Source organism: Schistocerca serialis, chromosome 11 (genome assembly GCF_023864345.2).
Source record: "Schistocerca serialis cubense isolate TAMUIC-IGC-003099 chromosome 11, iqSchSeri2.2, whole genome shotgun sequence".
In the NCBI taxonomy this organism is placed as follows: domain Eukaryota; kingdom Metazoa; phylum Arthropoda; class Insecta; order Orthoptera; family Acrididae; genus Schistocerca; species Schistocerca serialis.
Genome location: NC_064648.1, coordinates 205,348,724 through 205,371,601, shown reverse-complemented (window position 1 = coordinate 205,371,601; position 22,878 = coordinate 205,348,724). Strand labels below are relative to the sequence as shown.

The 22,878-nt window shown below is 41.0% G+C and overlaps 1 protein-coding gene across 1 annotated transcript in view; it reads left to right on the top strand.

Moving 5' to 3' along the window:
• The window catches only part of LOC126426658 (pre-mRNA 3' end processing protein WDR33), a 181,097-nt gene that overhangs the window by 104,221 nt on the left and 53,998 nt on the right, over positions 1–22,878 (top strand). The window contains exons 6-8 of the mRNA XM_050088544.1: positions 6,074–6,200; positions 8,811–9,044; positions 20,344–20,555. Coding sequence (XP_049944501.1) covers positions 6,074–6,200; positions 8,811–9,044; positions 20,344–20,555 — 573 coding nt within the window. The remainder of the gene's footprint in view (positions 1–6,073; positions 6,201–8,810; positions 9,045–20,343; positions 20,556–22,878) is intronic.

Below are 22,878 nucleotides of genomic sequence, written 5' to 3'. Positions count from 1 at the left end.
ATGTGTTTGGGGAGGGGAGGAGGATGAAAAAGAAGGGAAGCCTCCTGGTAGAATTTTGCACAGAAATTAATTTAATCATTATAAAAATTTGTTTTGAGGATCATGAAAGGAGGCTACATATGTGGAAGAGACCGAGATACACCAGAAGGTTTGAGATAGATTATATAATCGTAAGACAAGATTTAGAAACCAGATTTTAAACTCCTTATATTTCCAGGAGCAGATGTGAACTTGGGCCATAATTTATTAATTATGAACTGGAGAACCTTGGAGAAAGGAAGGAGATGGTACCTGGACAGACTGGAAGAACTAGAAGTTGAGAGTTTTGAAGGCAGCATTAGACAACAGTTAACTGAAATATGGGAAAAAATATAGTAGAAGACGAATGAGTAGCTATGAGGATGGAATAGTGAAGGCAACAGAGAATCAAATAGGCAAGAGCTAATAGAAACCTTGGATAACACACAGTATATTGAAATCAATTGACAAAAAGAGAAAACACAAAAATGAAGCAGGCATAAAGGAATTTTTTTAGTCAATTCTGACTCTCTGGGACCCTGTGAACTAAAGCACGTCAGTCTTCCCACCGATTTTCCAGATTGGAACTACACCTCTTCTACAATGTCATTGATCCATCTCATTTATTGCCGCCCTCTTTTCCTTGTGCCTTTGAGGGAGAAAAAATAGTTCAAATGGCTCTGAGCACTATGGGACTTAACATCTGAGGTCATCAGTCCTCTAGAACTTAGAACTACTTAAACTTAACTAACCTAAGTACAGAACACACATCGATGCCTGAGGCAGGATTCGAACCTGCGACTGTAGCAACCGCGCGGTTCCAGACTGAAGGGCCTAGAACTGTTCGTCCATACCGGCTGGCCTTTGAGGGAGACTCCATGGTATATAGCCACTGTGAAGAACCTTCTAAAGGAACAGAGATTACTGCATAATAGGTGTAAAATAAAACATAGGGCATACATAGAGATATGCTGAATGAAACACATTTGGCTGTCAGGAGAGCGATGCTTGATGCCTGCAATGAATACTGCAGAAGAATATTGTTAAATGATGCTTCACAGAACCCAAAGAAATTCTGACTGCATGTAAAGGCTGTTGGCACAAAAGTTAATGTCCATACCCAGGCGAAAATTTTCGTATGCTCCTTTACAAAGGAAAATACAGGCGAACTGCCCAATTTAATCCTTGTACCACCGAAATGATGAATGATATAACTACTAATGTTAGAGGTGTTGAGAAACAGCTGAAATTGTTAAAATTGAACAAAGCTCCAGGGCCCGATGGAATTCTTATCAGATTCTGTACTGAATTTGCAGCTGAGTTAGCCCCTCTTCTAATTATAATCTATCAAGCAAAAAAACTGTGCCCATTTCTTGGGAAAAACACCCGTCCACAAGATGGCTAGTAGAAGGGGACCACAAAACTGCCGTTCAGTATCCTTGCCATCGATGCCTTGTATAATCTTAGAACCCGGACATAATGGCGTATCTAGAACAGAATGACCTCAGTGTCAACCCACATGGATCCCAAAAACATTATCATGTGAAACCCAACTTGCACTCTTCTCATGTGACATACTGAAAGCTTTAAATCAAGACAGTCAGGTGTATGGAGTATTTCTTGATTTCTGAAAAACAGTTGACGCAGTACCATACCTACTCGTATTGTCAAAAGTATTATCATATGTGGTATCAAGTCAATTTGTGACTGGATTGAGGACTTTTTGATATGGAGGACACAGCATGTTATCTTGGATGGGGAGTCATCATCAGATGTAGGAGTAACTTCAGGTATGCCCCAGAGAAGTATATTGGGATACTTGCTGTTTGCATTGTGTGTTAATGACACTGCAAACAATATTAATCACAGCTTCAAACTTTTTGCATATGATGCAGTTATCGATGATGAACTACTATCTGAAAGAAGCTGCTTAAATACTCATTCGGGTCTTGATAATATTTCAAAGTGGTGCAAAGATTGGCAACTTCTTTTAAATTTTCAGAAAAGTAAAATTGTACATTTCACAAAATGAAAAACCATAGTATCCTATTACTATAATATCAGTGACTTACTATTGGAATCAGCCAGTTCATACAAATACCTGGATGGAACACTTTGTAGAGTCATGGAATGGAATGTTCACATAGATTCAGTTGTGGGTAAAGCAGACGGTAGACTTTGGTTTGTTGGTTTGGGAGGATATTAGGGAAGTTAAATCAGTCTATAAAGGATATTGCATGCAAATCACTCATGCAGATGGTTCTAGAATATTGCTCAAGTGTGTGGGACCCATACCAAATAGGATATTGAACATATACAAAGAAGGACAGCATGAATGGTCACAGGTTTATTTGATTCTTGGGTGAATATCACAGAGATACCAAAGAAACTGAGTTGGAACACTCTTGAAGATAGACATAAACTATCTCGAGAAAGCCTATTAACAAAGTTTCAAGAACTGGCTTCAAATGACAACTCTAGGAATGTACTACAATCCCCTACATATCACTCCCATAGGGATTATGAGGATAACATTAGAATAATTACCACATGCACAGAGGCATTCAATCAATCATTCTTCCTACACTCCATACGTGAGTGGAACGAGAGGAAACCTTAATAATAACTGATACAGTGGGATGTACCCTTTCCCATGCACCTCATGGTGACTTGCACGGTATTAGACGTTGATGTAGAGGAGTATGCTATTCAAAGATAAGTAGAAATAGATAAAGGTGAGATTGTGAGAATTAGAAGAGCAGTGAATGAAACAAGACCCCTGGAATAGCTGACATTCCCTCAGAATTGCTGAGATCCCTGGGAGAGGCAGCCATGACAAAACTATTCCATGTGATGTGCAAGATATATGACACTGGCAATATTCCCTCATACTTCAATAAGAATGCAGTAATCCTAATTCTGAAGAAGGCATGTGCTTACGAGCATGAATATTACTGAACTACCAGTTCAGTAACTCATGGTTACAAAATGCTGACGTGAATTATGTACAGAATAATAAAAAAACTCATAGAACTTGATCTCAGGGAGGATTGCTCTCAGTTCTGGGGAAATGTAGGAATGTGTAAGGTAATATTGACCATATGACTCACCTTAGAAAACTGGCTGAAGAAATGCAAACCTACTTTTGTATCATTTGTGGATTTTGAAAAAGCTTTTGACAGTGTTGACTGATATACACCCTTTGAATTTATGAAAGTAGCAGGAATAAAATGCAGGGGATGGAGGTTATCTACCATTTCTACAGAAACCAGATTGCAGTTATAAAACATGAAGAACATGAAAGTGAAACTGTAGTAGGGAATGAGACAAAGCTGTAGCCTGGCATCAGTGTTATTCAACGTATACATTAAGCAAGCTGTCAAGAAATGAAGAAAAATGTGTAAAAAGAATTAAAGTGCAGGGAGAAATAAAAACTTTTGGATTTGCTGTGTCTTCCAGAAGCACTTAAGTGAAATGGACAGCGCCTTGTGTTATAAGTTGAACTTCTACAAAAGAAAAACAAGGATAAAGGAATGTAGCCATATCAAATCAGGTTATGTTGAGGGTGTTAGGTTAGGAAATAAGGCACTAAAAGTAGTAGATTAGTTTTGCCGTTTGGCCAGCAAAATAAACGATAATGACAGAAGAGATTAGATTAGATGTACAGTTTCTTCCAATTGATCTATAGTGAGAACATCCTCCAGTATGTAGAACATGTCAGAAGAACAAGAATACACAATAAATATTTATGTTGAAAAAGAAACATACTAATGTACTTGCCACAGATCCGAAATGGAATAATTGCCATGGATGTGGAATGAGTCAAAAAAAATTTTAAACGTATTTTTATTTATGATGTAATCAACACTGAATAGAAGAGTCATTTTACAACATTTATTTACAATGCTTGTATTACTGCACTGAATTTGTACAAAAAGGCTCATCTCAAACTAAGCTTTATTTGTAGTTAATTTTTTATGGCTGTTGACAAATTATTGAAAATGTGTGTTCCTGAATAATGGGCTCCTTTTTGGACCAAAGTAAGTGACTTTGATTCTTTGTGAAGATTATTCTTATTTCTAGTTCTGATTTTGTGAGCTGAGCTGTTGGTCTGAAAAAGAGATATATTTGTAACAACAAATTTCACTAAGGAATAAATATATTTGGAAGTAGGTAGTAGCCAGTATCCCTAGTTCCCTAAAAAGACCCCTGCAGGATGTTCTTGAGTTCACGCCACAAATAATTCTTCTAACACTTTTTTGTAAAGTAAGCGTAGTATGCAAGCTCTTAAGTGTGCAAGCTCTTTCATTTCATATCCCCTGTCTGACAACATTTGCATTGCAAATAGAGATTTGTTTAGGCACTTCATCAGTTCTGCGGTGTACTCCTCGCAGATGAATTTATTATCAAGCTGTAACCCCAAGAATTTAACACTGTCCACTTCTTCTGTCTGTTTGCCATTATATTTTAGACATATACCAATGGATACCACGTACAAGTTCTGAATTACATCTAGTGACAAGGAACTGGCTACAAACCATTTATTAATGTCCATGAAAATTTCATTGACTGATCTTTCTAAGACTGCACTTGAGTTGCTATTTATTGGAGTCTTTGTATCACCGGAAAACAAAAGAAACTTGGTATATCGCAATGTTACTGGTGAAAGGTCAGTGATACGTACAAGAAAAAGCAAAATCCTAAGGTAGAACCTTGTGGGACACCACATGTAATTAGTTCCCAGTTTGATGATGCCTGATTGCTTAATTCATGTCTCTTTCCTAATGAAATCATTAAAAGAAGTAGGGAGCATATAAAATACAGATTATAAGCAAGAAAAACATTTATGAAAAAGAGAAATTTGTTAACATCTAGCATAAATTTGAATGTTAGGATGTCTTTTCTAAAGAAATTTTTTTAGATTCTGCCATGTATGGATGTGAAACATGGGTGACAAACAATTTGGACACGAAGAGAACAGCACTTTTGTAATGTGGCATTACAAAGGAATTTTGAAGATTACATCAAATAACTGATGAAGAAGTACTGAAATGGAATGAGAAGAACATAAATTTATGAAATATCTTGAATGAAAGAAGGGATCACATAATTGGACATATCCTGAGGCACTAAGGAATTAGTTTGGTAATGGATGGAGAGAGAGAGAGAGAGAGAGAGAGAGAGAGGATAAGTTAGTGTGGACAAACCTGTCTGCACTGAAGACTAGAACATAACAACAAATCTGCTGACTTCGCTTTTTATCTTTTCCCTAATAGAATATCAAACTTGGTTAGATTATAGTTCCATAGTACTGAATAACAATTGTATCTGCAGCCAGCCCATAGTTTGGAAAAAGCAGTTCATCAAGACAAAAGCCTTACTTAATTGTAAAGTTCACTACAACAACCATATAAAAAGATGAAGCTGTTCAGAGCTCTGTCTATACTGTGAATTGTTGTTTGTCAAGATTGTTTCTATTTTTCCTGAGAGTATACACAAACCACCATCACCACCACGCAGACACCCAAACAGACACATGATCATGTTGCTGTGATATGTGATTATGGGAGTGTGCATTTGGGTGTCTTGTGTGGTTGTGTGTGTGAATGTGTGTACTACTGCTGGAAAAAGAACTAGTATGAATGCTGTTTTTTGTTATGTGTTACTGTGCTCCACACATCTTTTCTGAGAGTATTTTCACATTAATAAACATTGAAAATGTGTTTTCACTGTGGCAGTAAATCCTATTTGCGAGTGTCCATAGTATATATGTCATTTTCAACCTGCTTTTAGTTATGGTTAATGGTAATTGAACAGTTTTTGAAAGTTTTTGCTCAAAATTATCCATACTCCAAGCCAATCATTGGTATTGAACAACACAGCAGAAGTCCACAATTCTGTGTATATACAATACACCTGCTTTCATATCCAGATATCTGGACACTCACCCACACTATCTAACATAGTGCTTTAAAATAGACAACCACTAATTGGACAAAATTTTTGCTTGTCTGAAATGTGTGTATTTCCAACAATTTCTCTCTCTTTTTTACAGGGCATGGAGCTGATGTGAAGTGTGTTCACTGGCATCCGCAGAAAGGTCTCATCATATCGGGCAGTAAAGATAACCAGCAGCCAGTCAAATTGTGGGATCCCAAAACAGGACAGTCTCTGGCAACACTGTGAGTATATGAATGTTCAATAAAATTTTTCTGGGTTTGTGACTGCATTGTCAATATATATAAAACTACGGACATTTCGATCCCTGTTGCAGGTGACCTTCGTCAGGGTGTTTTTGTTTTCTGCTGAATGAGAAAACTTTGCTTCTTATATACCTGCAGACATGGCTGTTATCTAATTCTTATAGGCTGTTTAGGATGAAGGGGAGGGATGTTAGAAGTCTTTATTGGTGTTTTTGTTGTTTCTTTTCATTGATGGAAACGCGACGTTTTGATTGGTGTTTGCATTACTGCTTGTAATTGGTGGAAATTGGCGAAATGAACACCAGGTGGCAGCTGTGACGTGGCATTGTTTTCCTACTTTCTAGCACCAGCCGAGGCTCACCAGTACTCTATGTACATGCAGCTACTGTGGTCTCTCATGTGCCCGTATGTGTTGCTTCACGTGAGCTATCATCCCGTAGTGCTGTTATTGGTGGTAGCCAAGATGTCGGAAGTCAGTAGCCGTCTTCTCTGTTCATGTTGGCCGGTTGCTTGGCTATTTCTATTGCCTCTGTAATCTTCCTCCTGAAAGTAAGATGCTGTTTCGCTAGTACGCGAGCTTCAGCAAAATCATTCTGTTTGTTCTGCCACCGATGACTTGGTGTGCTGTCTTATGCGGATATATCTTTTGTTTTCAAATATCCGTGTGCTGATTGATCGCCCTGTCTCACCTCCATACACTAATCCACATTCACACCTGATTTTGTAAACTCCAGCAACGTGTAGTTTGTTGTGCGAAGAACATCTTTTATTCTGTTGCTGCTTTGGAAAATCGATGTGATGCCTGCTCGGCAGAGAATTGTGCCCACCCATTTAGTGACACCGTGAACATATGGTAACAGAGTGATGTTTTGTGTTTCCTTTTGCTCTCCTCTATTATCTTCACTCTTTGTCACCGTAGTTTTATCTATTACTTTCATTCCGTAACCACTGGCACAAAAAAATGGACTTAAGGTTTTGTAGTTCACCTTTTAGATTTTCCTCATCGTTGATTCTGTGAGCCTTCTTGGTTAAAGTGTGCAGTGCGGATTTCTTCTGCGTAGGGTGATGATGCGAGGAGGCATGTAGGTACCTCTCAGTACTGGTTGGCTTCCTGTATACTCTTATGGACCAGTTTACCATCAGACTTTCTGTAAATTTCCACGTCAAGGAAAGGCAGCACCCCATTCTCTTCCATCTTCATAGTGAATTGGATTCTGCTGTGCTTCCGGTTGAGGTGTTGGATGAAATTTCATAGCTCTTCCTATCTGTGTGACCAGATAACGAAAGTATCGTCAGCATATCATAGCTAACATTCTGGGCATAATAGTGCAGACTGGAGCGCCGATTTCATCAATTACAAGCAGTAATGCAAACACCAATTAACATGTCGGGTCTCCACTAATGGAAAAGAAATAATAAAAACACCGATAACGACTTCTAACATCCCTCCCCTTAATCCTAAACAGTCTATCAGAGTTAGATAACAGCCATGTCTGCAGGTATATAAGAAACAAAGTTTTCTCAGTTGGCAGTAAACAAAAACTCCCTGAAGAAAGTCACTTGCAACAGGGACCAAAATGTTGGTAGTTTTATGTACGAAGGTAATCCCAAAAGTAAGGTCTCCTATTTTTTTATAAGTACATAGACCTGTTCATTTCTACAATGGTTTACATCAGCTGGAACATTTAGCTATTTTTCCACATAATCACCATTTCTGTTGATGCATTTTTGTAGACACAGTTTTTGTATGCCCATGTCATACTAGCTCGCCATCGTGCTGTTCAGAAAGTTATGAACCTCTTCTTTCACCTCTTCATCGGAGCTGAATCACTTTTTTTATCTTTGGTTCTCTTCTTTTCTGTTCATCTCCCTCCTCTCCTTTTGCTTTCTCTTCTGAAAACCTTTGACTTTTTGTCGCTTTTTCCTGAACTGATGTCTGTTTTCCATGTCTTTGTGTATTATTGCCAACCATGAAATTTGGATTTTTCATCATAGAAACTAATTTTTTTGGTCAGCGGCTTGTTAGCAGTTCTTTTTAAATTGACATAAAATGTAATCCTCTGATTTTTCAATGTTTGTATTATATCGTCATTTTTCCCGTATATCTTGTTGTGTTTCCATTTCCAAATCCCATTTTCATTCTTTGAACACAAAATTCTTTAACTTTTCTTCTTTTTTTCTTCTCCAAACTGTTTAATAGTTTGGCTGTGTTTATGGTGAGGAATTCTGAGCGTGTAAGATACTTAGTTTTAAAACACCACATTGCAATGCCTCAGTTTTGTATTAATAAATAAGAACTTTTTTGTTGTACATATTCTTTGTTAATTTGAATGCAATTTCTGTTTTTGTGGCTCTGTGTTTTTGGGTGCTTTGTCCAGAGCATTTGGCTGGACTGTTTCTCCAAAGTATTTAAATTCTGGAAGTTTCTTTATTTTTTTCTGTATTTTTATCTTGGTGTACCTTTAAACATTGGTCGTATATATATGGTAGTTTTGTAGCATTGTGATGTGCCTATAATTTACTGTGAAGTAAATATACGAGCCTCTTTTAATCTACAGACATTAGTAACATTTCATTTTATTTATTTAGGCACGCTCACAAGAGCACTGTGATGGACATCAAGTGGAATGCTAATGGCAACTGGTTAGTGACTGCATCGCGAGATCACTTGCTGAAGCTATTCGACCTGCGGAACTTGTCAACGGAGGTGCAGACCTTCCGCGGGCACAAAAAGGAGGCGTCGTCTGTGGCCTGGCATCCATACCACGAGGGCCTCTTCTGCAGTGGGGGCAGTGATGGAGCTATCCTCTTCTGGCACGTTGGGTGAGTGCTCATGTGTTTGTGATGAAAATCATAGTTCCCAGATCTTAGCATGACTACTGCTGTTAATAGACTTCTGCTGGGAGTCTTAACAAAAAGTGTTAGGAAAATGTCCAGTATGGAAGCCTGCACTTTCAGTGCTGAAATACAATGACCTATGCCATCTATCAGCAAATGATATGTTTTTCTTGTTCAACTTAATGGCATTAAAGACCAATTCAGTGTCTGTGAACTTGAATGTGCATTGACAGGCAGTACTGATTTATTTCAACTGGCTGTTCCTTCCTTGCTTTCTGGTTCCCTGTATCCTTTCAGTGTTGGGTTGGGGCTGGTATGGGACTTCTCCAATTTCATGGAGTGAAGAACAGGCCACACCTGAATATAAGCTATTACTAAGATTGGGGGGGGGGGGGGGGGAGTCGCCCTTCCTAAAGGTTTTTTTAATTGCTGCCTCTCCCCCTCCCCATAGGAAGAATTCCATGTACCCCTTTTCACTGCATATAGTGTAGTCATGTGGTCAGATGTGACACCATTTTTTAAAATGTTTGCCTTGTGTACCTGTTGTCGGATGTGGAAGCCAGCTCAATATTTACGTAGGCGGATGTGGAAAACCAAATAAAAGCTGTGTCCAGGCAGGACGATAGACTGGTTCCTGTTGAGAGCCTTTCTCCTTCTATCTTGGATAACATGTGCAACTTAAATGATTCCATGATTTCCAGTAGTGTAGTCTGCCGGTACATGAGTACATGAAATGGGAGGGAAAGAGAGAGAGAGAGAGAGAGAGAGAGAGAGAGAGGGAGGGAGGGAATGAATCAGATTTGTGTTATCAAATTACAAAATTACAAACACACAAACTAACTGCCTAGCAACTATTTTTGGATGACAACATGGTAGTCCTCCAAATAGGCACACATACACTGGTGTGTAAGTAAATTTTACACGATGTGTCATTGCCAAATAACATTGCTCAGCAAAACTTGGACCATACATAGAGAGAACTGCTATAGTATAATACAGAAGGTAACTGACAAGAATATGCAGCAAGGTGAACAGAAAAGACACTTTTATTCAAAGATAATAACCAAATTGAAGTCACTGCAATTTATGGTGTTCCCCTAAACTTTATAAAGGACAGGTCATGGTTCTTAATAGGGTATGTGCCCACACCAGACAGTGGTGCATGCTCTTTATGTGCATCCATGCTGGCCACAAGACTGATAAGGGGTTTTCACGGTACGGCATTTCGTTCCTCGCCCAGCATGTTTGACAACTGCTTGACGATCATTGCTGCACATGGATGTGCTGCAATACATCTCCCCATTGCATCCCAAACAAGCTCAGTGGTATTTACATCAGGGGAAAAGACAGGCCAGTAGCTTCACCGAATATCTTGCCAATCCAGAGCTCCTCCACTCCTGCAGTTTGATACTGTCACACATTGTCATCCATAAAATTAAGCTCAGGGCCAAATGCACTCCTTAAGAGATGCACACGGGGAGGAATATAGTGCCACAGTGTCGTCGTAACTGCCGTCTGCTTCACGTCTGCTGTGCAGCGAGCTACCTTAATTTAAGTATTAACTGTATTTTTCTTACTTGTCACTTCTTCTTCCGTGTATATTTGCTTTTAGGAAGCGTTAATTATCGGGTGCTATTAATAGTGTTCCATAGATTTTGTGTTTGTTTTGAATACAGTCAGAGAGAGTCCCTATAGTCAAGTGCTAGTCAGTAGTGCTAGTGTTTGTTTGCAATACAGTCCAGAGACAGGTAGTGCTATTTTCATTGTTTTCTACAAGAAGTGCCTAGCAACCACAGTTTAGTGAATAAACAGCCGCCTTTACTGAATTAGCAGTCTAGTTAAAGGTTGATTAACTCTCTTCAGTAAATTGATTCCTTAGGATGGATAGGATGTGTGACTGCTGTGTACGGACGCAGGAGGAGCTGGCCACTGTTCGCGAACAGCTGAGCGTGTTGATGGCCGCGGTCAGCCGTCTTCAGGCTGCTGCCTCGGAGTGTAGTGGCAGTGGGGAGTCTGGTGCGTCGCAAGGTACACCCCAGGTGTTACATGCTTCACCCACTGTCCCTGCTGTCGAGACATCTTCGCGTGTACTGGGCGCGGTTGGGCCACCCTCTCCCCAAGGGGAGTGGCGGGTTCAGCGGCGTTCGCGGCGCATGAGGCGGAGGGTCAATGTGGAGGCTGGCCGTGTGGCGTCGCCCGCTCTGCCTGTGAGTGGACATGTGGCTGCTCCTTCAGCAAGGTCCGAGCAGGCACACGGGGGGAGGGGTTTATTAGTTATTGGGAGCTCCAACGTTAGGCGGGTGATGGAGCCCCTTAGGGAAATAGCGGGAAGGTCGGGGAAGAAGGCCAGTGTTCACTCTGTCTGCTTGCTGGGGGGTCTCATCCGAGATGTGGAGGAGGCCCTACCGGCGGCGATAGAGAGCACTGGGTGCACCCGACTGCAAATTGTTGCTCATGTCGGCACCAATGACTCCTGCCATCTGGGTTCAGAGGTCATCCTCAGTTCGTACAGGCGGTTGGCGGAATTGGCGAAGGCGGAAAGCGTCGCTCGCGGGGTGAAATCAGAGCTAACTATTTGTAGTATCGTTCCCAGAACCGATCGCGGTCCTCTGGTTTGGAGCCGAGTGGAAGGCTTAAACCAGAGGCTCAGACGATTCTGCGGAGATCTGGGGTGCAAATTTCTCGACCTCCGCTATCGGGTGGAGAAATGTAGGGTCTCCCTGAATAGGTAAGGCGTGCCCTACACGCCGGAAGCGGCTACAAGGGTAGCGGAGTACGTGTGGAGTGCACATGGGGGTTTTTTAGGTTAGAGAATCCCCTCCCTAGGCCCGACAAGACGCCTCCTGAGACGCAGCAAGGTAGGAGTAGGCAAAATGCAACAGGGAATAACAATATTAATGTGCTAATAGTAAACTGCAGGAGCGTCTACAGAAAGGTCCCAGAACTGCTCTCATTAATAAACGGTCACAACGCTCATGTAGTACTAGGGACAGAAAGTTGGCTGAAACCAGACATAAATAGTAATGAAATCCTAAACTCAGATTGAAATGTATACCGCAGAGACAGGCTGGACAGTGAAGGGGGAGGCGTGTTTATAGCGATAAGAAGTGCAATAGTATCGAAGGAAATTGACGGAGATCCGAAATGTGAAATGATTTGGGTGAAGGTCACGGTTAAAGCAGGCTCAGACATGGTAATTGGATGTCTCTATAGGCCCCCTGGCTCAGCAGCTGTTGTGGCTGAGCACCTGAAGGATAATTTGGAAAATATTTTGAGTAGATTTCCCCACCATGTTATAGTTCTGGGTGGAGATTTTAATTTGCCGGATATAGACTGGGAGACTCAGACGTTCATAACGGGTGGCAGGGACAAAGAATCCAGTGAAATTTTTTTAAGTGCTTTATCTGAAAACTACCTTGAGCAGTTAAACAGAGAACCGACTCGTGGCGATAACATATTAGACCTTCTGGTGACAAACAGACCCGAACTATTTGAAAAAGTTAACGCAGAACAGGGAATCAGCGATCATAAAGCGGTTACGGCATCGATGATTTCAGCCGTAAATAGGAATATTAAAAAGGGTAGGAAGATTTTTCTATTTAGAAAAAGTGACAAAAAGCAGATTTCAGAGTACCTGTTGGCTCAACACAAAAGTTTTGTCTCACGTACAGATAGTGTTGAGGATCAGTGGACAAAGTTCAAAACCGTCGTACATAATGCGTTAGATGAGTATGTGCCAAGCAAGATCGTAAGAGATGGAAAAGAGCCACCATGGTACAACAACCGAGTTAGAAAACTGCTGCGGAAGCAAAGGGAACTTCACAGCAAACATAAACATAGCCAAAGCCTTGCAGATGAACAAAAATTACGCGAAGCAAAATGTAGTGTGAGGAGGGCTATGCAAGAGGCATTCAATGAACTCAAAAGTAAAGTTCTATGTACTTACTTGGCAGAAAATCCTAAGAAATTTTGGTCTTATGTCAAAGCGGTAGGTGGATCAAAACAAAATGTCCAGACACTCTGTGACCCAAATGGTACTGAAATAGAGGATGACAGACTAAAGGCTGAAATACTAAATGTCTTTTTCCAAAGTTGTTTCACAGAGGAAGACTGCACTGTATTTCCTTCTCTAGATTGTCGCACAGATGACAAAATGGTTGTTGTTGTTGTGGTCTTCAGTCCTGAGACTGGTTTGATGCAGCTCTCCATGCTACTCTATCCTGTGCAAGCTTTTTCATCTCCCAGTACCTACTGCAACCTACATCCTTCTGAATCTGCTTAGTGTATTCATCTCTTGGTCTCCCTCTACGATTTTTACCCTCCACGCTGCCCTCCAATACTAAATTGGTGATCCCTTGATGCCTCAGAACATGTCCTACCAACCGATCCCTTCTTCTGGTCAAGTTGTGCCACAAACTTCTCTTCTCCCCAATCCTATTCAATACTTCCTCATTAGTTACGTGATCTACCCATCTAATCTTCAGCATTCTTCTGTAGCACCACATTTCGAAAGCTTCTATTCTCTTCTTGTCCAAACTATTTATCGTCCATGTTTCACTTCCATACATGGCTACACTCCATACGAATACTTTCAGAAATGACGTCCTGACACTTAAATCAATACTGGATGTTAACAAATTTCTCTTCTTCAGAAACGCTTTCCTTGCCATTGCCAGCCTACATTTTATATCCTCTCTACTTCGACCATCATCAGTTATTTTGCTCCCCAAATAGCAAAACTCCTTTACTACTTTAAGTGCCTCATTTCCTAATCTAATTCCCTCAGCATCACCCGACTTAATTAGACTACATTCCATTATCCTTGTTTTGCTTTTGTTGATGTTCATCTTATATCCTCCTTTCAAGACACTGTCCATTCCATTCAACTGCTCTTCCAAGTCCTTTGCTGTCTCTGACAGAATTACAATGTCATCGGCGAACCTCAAGGTTTTTATTTCTTCTCCATGAATTTTAATACCTACTCCGAATTTTTCTTTTGTTTCCTTTACTGCTTGCTCAATATACAGATTGAACAACATCGGGGAGAGGCTACAACCCTGTCTTACTCCCTTCCCAAACACTGCTTCCCTTTCATGTCCCTCGACTCTTATAACTGCCATCTGGTTTCTGTACAAATTGTAAATAGCCTTTCGCTCCCTGTATTTTACCCCTGCCACCTTTAGAATTTGAAAGAGAGTATTCCAGTCAACATTGTCAAAAGCTTTCTGTAAGTCTACAAATGCTAGAAACGTAGGTTTGCCTTTCCTTAATCTTTCTTCTAAGATAAGTCGTAAGGTCAGTATTGCCTCACGTGTTCCAGTGTTTCTACGGAATCCAAACTGATCTTCCCCGAGGTTGGCTTCTACTAGTTTTTCCATTCGTCTGTATAGAATTCGTGTTAGTATTTTGCAGCTGTGACTTATTAAGCTGATAGTTCGGTAATTTTCACATCTGTCAACACCTGCTTTCTTTGGGATTGGAATTATTATATTCTTCTTGAAGTCTGAGGGTATTTCGCCTGTTTCATACATCTTGCTCACCAGATGGTAGAGTTTTGTCAGGACTGGCTCTCCTATGGCCGTCAGTAGTTCCAATGGAATATTGTCTACTCCAGGGGCCTTGTTTCGACTCAGGTCTTTCAGTGCTCTGTCAAACTCTTCACGCAGTATCGTATCTCCCATTTCATCTTCATCTACATCCTCTTCCATTTCCATAATATTGTCCTCAAGTACATCGCCCTTGTATAGACCCTCTATATACTCCTTCCACCTTTCTGCTTTCCCTTCTTTGCTTAGCACTGGGTTTCCATCTGAGCTCTTGATATTCATACAAGTCGTTCTCTTATCTCCAAAGGTCTCTTTAATTTTCCTGTAGGCGGTATCTATCTTACCCCTAGTGAGATAGGCCTCTACATCCTTACATTTGTCCTCTAGCCATCCCTGCTTAGCCATTTTGCACTTCCTGTCGATCTCATTTTTGAGACGTTTGTATTCCTTTTTGCCTGTTTCACTTACTGCATTTTTATATTTTCTCCTTTCATCAATTAAATTCAATATTTCTTCTGTTACCCAATGATTTCTACTAGCCCTCGTCTTTTTACCTACTTGATCCTCTGCTGCCTTCACTACTTCATCCCTCAAAGCTATCCATTCTTCTTCTACTGTATTTATTTCCCCCATTCCTGTCAATTGCTCCCTTATGCTCTCCCTGAATCTCTGTACAACCTCTGGTTCTTTTAGTTTATCCAGGTCCCATCTCCTTAAATTCCCACCTTTTTGCAGTTTCTTCAGTTTTAATCTACAGGTCATAACCAATAGATTGTGGTCAGAGTCCACATCTGCCCCTGGAAATGTCTTACAATTTAAAACCTGGTTCCTAAATCTCTGTCTTACCATTATATAATCTATCTGATACCTTTTAGTATCTCCAGGGTTCTTCCATGTATACAACCTTCTTTCATGATTCTTAAACCAAGTGTTCGTTATGATTATGTTGTGCTCTGTGCAAAATTCTACCAGGCGGCTTCCTCTTTCATTTCTGTCCCCCAATCCATATTCACCTACTATGTTTCCTTCTCTCCCTTTTCCTACACTCGAATTCCAGTCACCCATGACTATTAAATTTTCATCTCCCTTCACAATCTGAATAATTTCTTTTATTTCATCATACATTTCTTCAATTTCTTCGTCATCTGCAGAGCTAGTTGGCATATAAACTTGTACTACTGTAGTAGGTGTAGGCTTCGTATCTATCTTGGCCACAATAATGCGTTCACTATGCTGTTTGTAGTAGCTTACCCGCATTCCTATTTTCCTATTCATTATTAAACCTACTCCTGCATTCCCCCTATTTGATTTTGTGTTTATAACCCTGTAGTCACCTGACCAGAAGTCTTGTTCCTCCTGCCACCGAACTTCACTAATTCCCACTATATCTAACTTCAACCTATCCATTTCCCTTTTTAAATTTTCTAACCTACCTGCCCGATTAAGGGATCTGACATTCCACGCTCCGATCCGTAGAACGCCAGTTTTCTTTCTCCTGATAACGACATCCTCTTGAGTAGTCCCCGCCCGGAGATCCGAATGGGGGACTATTTTACCTCCGGAATATTTTACCCAAGAGGACGCCATCATCATGTAATCATACAGTAAAGCTGCATGCCCTCGGGAAAAATTACGGCTGTAGTTTCCCCTTGCTTTCAGCCGTTGATGGTAGATATCGAAATAGACAACAGAGGGATAGAGAAACAATTAAAATCGCTCAAAAGAGGAAAGGCCTCTGGACCTGATGGGATACCAGTTCAATTTTACACAGAGTACGCGAAGGAACTTGCCCCCCTTCTTGCAGCGGTGTACCGTAGGTCTCTAGAAGAGCGTAGCATTCCAAAGGATTGAAAAAGGGCACAGGTCATCCCCGTTTTCAAGAAGGGACATCGAGCAGATGTGCAGAACTATAGACCTATATCTCTAATGTCGATCAGTTGTAGAATTTTGGAACACGTATTGTGTTCGAGTATAATGACTTTTCTGGAGACTAGAAATCTACTCTGTAGGAATCAGCATGGGTTTCGAAAAAGACGGTCATGTGAAACCCAGCTCGCGCTATTCGTCCACGAGACTCAGAGGGCCATAGACACGGGTTCACAGATAGATGCTGTGTTTCTTGACTTCCGCAAGGCGTTCGATACAGTTCCCCACAGTCGTTTAATGAACAAAGTAAGAGCATATGGACTATCAGACCAATTGTGTGATTGGATTGAGGAGTTCCTAGATAACAGGACGCAGCATGTCATTCTCAATGGAGAGAAGTCTTCCGAAGTAAGAGTGATTTCAGGTGTGTCGCAGGGGAGTGTCATAGGACCGTTGCTACTCACAATATACATAAATGACCTTGTGGATGACATCGGAAGTTCACTGAGGCTTTTTGCAGATGATGCTGTGGTGTATCGAGAGGTTGTAACAATGGAAAATTGTACTGAAATGCAGGAGGATCTGCAGCGAATTGACGCATGGTGCAGGGAATGGCAATTGAATCTGAATGTAGACAAGTGTAATGTGCTGCGAATACACAGAAAGATAGATCCTTTATCATTTAGCTACAAAATAGCAGGTCAGCAACTGGAAGCAGTTAATACCATAAATTATCTGGGAGTACGCATTAGGAGTGATTTAAAATGGAATGATCATATAATGTTGATCGTCGGTAAAGCAGATGCCAGACTGAGATTTATTCGAAGAATCCTAAGGAAATGCAATCCGAAAACAAAGGAGGTAGGTTACAGTACGCTTGTTCGCCCACTGCTTGAATACTGCTCAGCAGTGTGGGATCCGTACCAGATAGGGTTGATAGAAGATATAGAGAAGATCCAACGGAGAGCAGCGCGCTTCGTTACAGGGTCATTTAGTAATCGCGAAAGCGTTACGGAGATGATAAACTCCAGTGGAAGACTCTGCAGGAGAGATGCTCAGTAGCTCGGTACGGGCTTTTGTCAAAGTTTCGAGAACATACCTTCACCGAAGAGTCAAGCAGTATATTGCTCCCTCCTACGTATATCTCGCGAAGAGACCATGAGGATAAAATCAGAGAGATTAGAGCCCACACAGAGGCATACCGACAATCCTTCTTTCCACGAACAATACGAGACTGGAATAGAAGGGAGAACCGATAGAGGTACTCAAGGTACCCTCCGCCACACACCGTCAGGTGGCTTGCGGAGTATGGATGTAGATGTAGATGTAGATGTAGATGTTGACCGTGTCCAAAGACTTGGAGGACAGCATGCCCATGCAGCATTATGCCTCTGCTTGCCGTAACACCTGAACCACCAAAACACTCGTGTTCAACAATGTTCTGGAGTACATTATCTGTTCCCACTTCTCACCACATGAGCGCACATCCAGCATTGTCGAACTTGATCATTTCAATGGTGTATGTGTTATGGTGTGGAGAGGCATAATGTTGCATGAGCATGCAGTCCTCCAAATGTTTGAACATAGTACACTCACCGGTTATTCTGACACTGTAGCCCTTCCCCACGTGCATCTTTTCAGGGATGCATTTGACCCGTACTTCATTTTTGTGGGTGACAGTGTGCGACAGCATCGAACTGTGGAGGTGGAGGAACAAAAGTACAGGGTTATTACAAATGATTGAAGCGATTTCACAGCTCTACAATAACTTTATTATTTGAGATATTTTCACAATGCTTTGCATACACATACAAAAACTCAAAAAGTTTTTTTAGGCATTCACAAATGTTCGATATGTGCCCCTTTAGTGATTCAGCAGACATCAAGCCGATAATCAAGTTCCTCCCACACTCGGCGCAGCATATCCCCATCAATGAGTTCGAAAGCATCGTTGATGCGAGCTCACAGTTCTGGCACGTTTCTTGGTAGAGGAGGTTTAAACACTGAATCTTTCACATAACCCCACAAAAAGAAATCGCATGGGGTTAAGTCGGGAGAGCGTGGAGGCCATGACATGAACTGCTGATCATGATCTCCACCACGACCGATCCATCGGTTTTCCAATCTCATGTTTAAGAAATGCCGAACATCGTGATGGAAGAGCGGTGGAGCACCGTCCTGTTGAAAGATGAAGTCGGCGCTGCCGGTCTCCAGTTGTGGCACGAGCCAATTTTCCAGCATGTCCAGATACACATGTCCTGTAACATTTTTTTCACAGAAGAAAAAGGGGCCGTAAATTTTAAACCGTGAGATTGCACAAAACACGTTAACTTTTGGTGAATTGCGAATTTGCTGCACGAATGTGTGAGGATTCTCTACGAGTTGTTGTAGCCGCGCCGAAAATTCAAAGCGTTTGACTTTGTCATCGGGTGTCAGGGCTTGTAGCAATTGTAAACGGTAAGGCTTCTGCTTTAGCCTTTTCCGTAAGATTTTCCAAACCGTCAGCTGTGGTACATTTAGCTCCCTGCTTGCTTTATTTGTCGACTTCCGCGGGCTACGCGTGAAACTTGCCCGCACGCGTTCAACCGTTTCTTCACTCACTGCAGGCCAACCCGTTGATTTCCCCTTACAGAGGCATCCAGAAGCTTTAAACTGCGCATACCATCGCCGAATGGAGTTAGCAGTTGGTGGATCTTTGTTGAACTTCGTCCTGAAGTGTCGTTGCACTATTATGACTGACTGATGTGAGTGCATTTCAAGCACGACATACGCTTTCTCGGCTCCTGTCGCCATTTTGTCTCACTGCACTCTCGAGCGCTCTGGTGGCAGAAACCTGAAGTGCAGCTTCAGCCGAACAAAACTTTATGAGTTTTTCTACGTATCTGTAGTGTGTCGTGACCATATGTCAATGAATGGAGCTACAGTGAATTTATGAAATCGCTTCAATCATTTGTAATAGCCCTGTATATTCAGCGAATGGGCTGGTCTTCCTGTTCCAAATTACATTTGTAATGTGTATGTGTGGGACGCATTGCACATGTCCACATTCACCAGTGACACTGCAGCGTATGCCAACTACACTTCTGGAGAAATGGAACACCCTACCACAAGAACTCATTTTGGCTAGCATGGAAGCATGTTGCAGAGTGTGGTGCATTACCATCCATTGTGGTCACACATCCTAAGAACCATGTCCAAGGGACAATCATAAATCATGGTGACTTGAATGTAATTATTTTCTTTGAATGGAAGTATCATTTCATATCATTGCATACATCTTTCAGTTTTCTCTATATATGGTAAATTTCATTGAGGTGTGTTACTTGGCAGTGACCTATCAGGTGTGCAGAATCAACGCGAAGCCACAAATGCTTCTGACGTTTGCTGCCATGTTTAGTTTTTGAGTACCTCTAGAGTGACATAATTTTTGACTTATTTTCTTCCACGAAGAAATTTATTCAGGCATTATGGGGTTAGCTTTTGTACATCATTGTGTACAATAAATAAATAAATGATTTCTTCCTCATGGAAGAGAAAGTGGTAGGTTGTAGTGAGAAAAGAGGCGCAGGTCGCTTGGAACCATGAGCGAGGGGATCCCCTGCTTTTGAAAAATAATGTTAACGTAAATAGTAGGACAGCCTAAATATTAACATTACCTATGATTCCTAACATGCAATGGGTACCAGTGCCCTCAATAGATTTCTGTGACACTACGCTGTGCAACATGCGTCGGTGAGTTAACGAAATCTCCAATATTTTTTGGGGAAGACTATTTTTAGGTGTTCAGTTTCCAATGCCTGTACAGCTATGGCTCTTCCTCTGACCGGATTAAATGTTTAACACATCATGTAAGACTTTGTTTACACTATCAGGGCAGACAAGGAGGTGGGCGGAATCGAGCAGGCACACGACAGCATCGTCTGGACACTGGCGTGGCATCCCCTCGGGCACATTCTCTGCTCGGGCTCGAACGACCACACCAGCAAATTCTGGACCCGTAACCGTCCGGGAGACCAGATGCGAGACAAGTACAACCTCAACACACTGCCAGCCGGGCTGACAGGTGTCGATGACCAGGATGTCGGTAAGTGCTTCTGTTCACAGTTGGGAACCTAATATTGGTGGTATCACAAAACTGTTCCTATTTATTGTATTATTATTGTCTTGTTTTTCCAGAAATACTGTGATACCTTTTTTTTTCTGTCAGTATACTTTTGCTTTATTAAACCTACGTTTCTAGCATTTGTAGACTTGGAGAAAGCTTTTGACATTGTTGACTGGAATACTCACTTTCAAATTCTGAAGGTGGCAGGGGTAAACTACAGGGAGCAAAACGCTATTAACAATTTGTACAGAAACCAGATGGCAGTTATAAGAGTCGAGGGACATGAAAGGGGAGCAGTGGTTGGGAAGGAAGTGAGACAGGGTTGTGGCCTCTCCCCGATATTATTCAATCTGTATATTGAGCAAGCAGTAAAGGAAACAACAGAAAAATTTGGAGTAGGACTTAAAATCCATGGAGAAAAAATAAAAACTTTCATGTTCGCCGATGACATTGTAATTCTGTCAGACACAGCAAAGGACTTGGAAGAGTTGAACGGAATGGATAGTGTCTTGAAGGGAGGATATAGGATGAACATCAACAAAAGCAAAAGGAGGATAATGGAATGTAGTCGAATTAAGTCGGGAGATGCTGAGGGTATTAGATTAGGAAATGAGACACTTAAAGTAGTAAATGAGTTTTGCTATTTGGGGAACAAAATAACTAATGATGGTCGAAGTAGAGAGGATATAAAATGTAGTCTGGCAATGGCAAGGAAAGCGTTTCTGAAGAAGAGAAATTTGTTAACATCGAGTATAGATTTAAGTGTCAGGAAGTCGTTTCTGAAAGTATTTGTATGGAGTGTAGCCATGTATGGAAGTGAAACATGAACGATAAATAGTTTGGACAAGAATATAATAGAAGCTTTCAAAATGTGGTGCTACAGAAGAATGCTGAAATTAGATGGGTAGATCACATAACTAATGAGGAGGTATTGAATAGAATTGGGGAGAAGAGGAGTTTGTGGCACAACTTGACAAGAAGAAGGGACCGGTTGGTAGGACATGTTGAGGCATCAAGGGATCACCAATTTAGTATTGGAGTGCAGCGTGGAGGGTAAAAATTGTAGAGGGAGACCAAGAGATGAATACACTAAACAGATTCAGAAGGATGTAGGCTGCAGTACGTATTGGAAGATGAAGAAGCTTGCACAGGATAGAGTAGCATGGAGAGCTTCATCAAACCAGTCTCAGGACTGAAGACCACAACAACAACAACAACAACAACAGGTACTGTACTGATGACCCAATTATTTACTGAAATCATTAGAATATTAATGAGGCATTTTTGTCAATATGATGAAGAATATATATGTGTGTGTTACACTAACATTATACTTCCTCAGGATAGTGGGAATATCATAACTGAAAGGGGAGGCAGGCAAGGAGATTCCATATCATCACAGCTATTTTTGGCAGCTCTAGAGGGGAGCAAAGGATTAATACATACTAGTGGAACATATCTGAACAGCCTTCCTTTTATGTTTCTTGAAGTTTTGCAGTGGATGGAACATTCCATCATCCTTTAGTCACGCATCCAGAATAGTATTATTTGTCATTCTGATATTTCAACCGATAACATTACAGCCCTCTTCCTGATGAGTCACTGGCAAAATTTAAATCACTAGACACAATAGTGAGAGTTAAATATGCCTGCATCAAATTTTATGCACTTAGGATTAAAACAAAAAAAATGCAGAGTCAGCAAATCTGCAATGCATATGATTTTTGTGATTGATTATTAAAGTGTTGGCACGTGTCAGAATGCCAGGAAGCGAAGACTCAGAATAATAATTCCTCCGAGAATGCAGACATTAAAAAGAGTAGTTTCCATGGTTTGTCAAGCTGAAGAGCCTCATCTCGTTTGATTAGATTGTCTGTTAATTGTATTTCTACAGCCTCTTTGGCTGCTGAACCCCAATAAGATGAGTCTGTGACCAATATCTCTGAATTTCCCATAGTGACCAGTGGAAATACAATGTTCAGCCACTGCAGGTTTGTTGGCTTGGAGTTCTTCTTACCATCATCGTACACTGCGTATTGTTTGTCCTCTGTAACTTTTACATATAGACAAGGAATTTCATATACACCCTTTTATAAAAGCGGACCACAGAAGATGTTTTCTTGGCCAGTGGGAGGAAGATCATAACCACATTATGCTTCTTCATTATTCTTGGCAATTTTTGAAGAAACATTTCCCACATACAGCAGAAAGACCATAGACTTTAAATCTCTTTCCCTTGCTCTTTCTTTTGTTGCTCGGGCATATTCACTTGCAGATCACTCTTAATTTGATGCTTTGTATA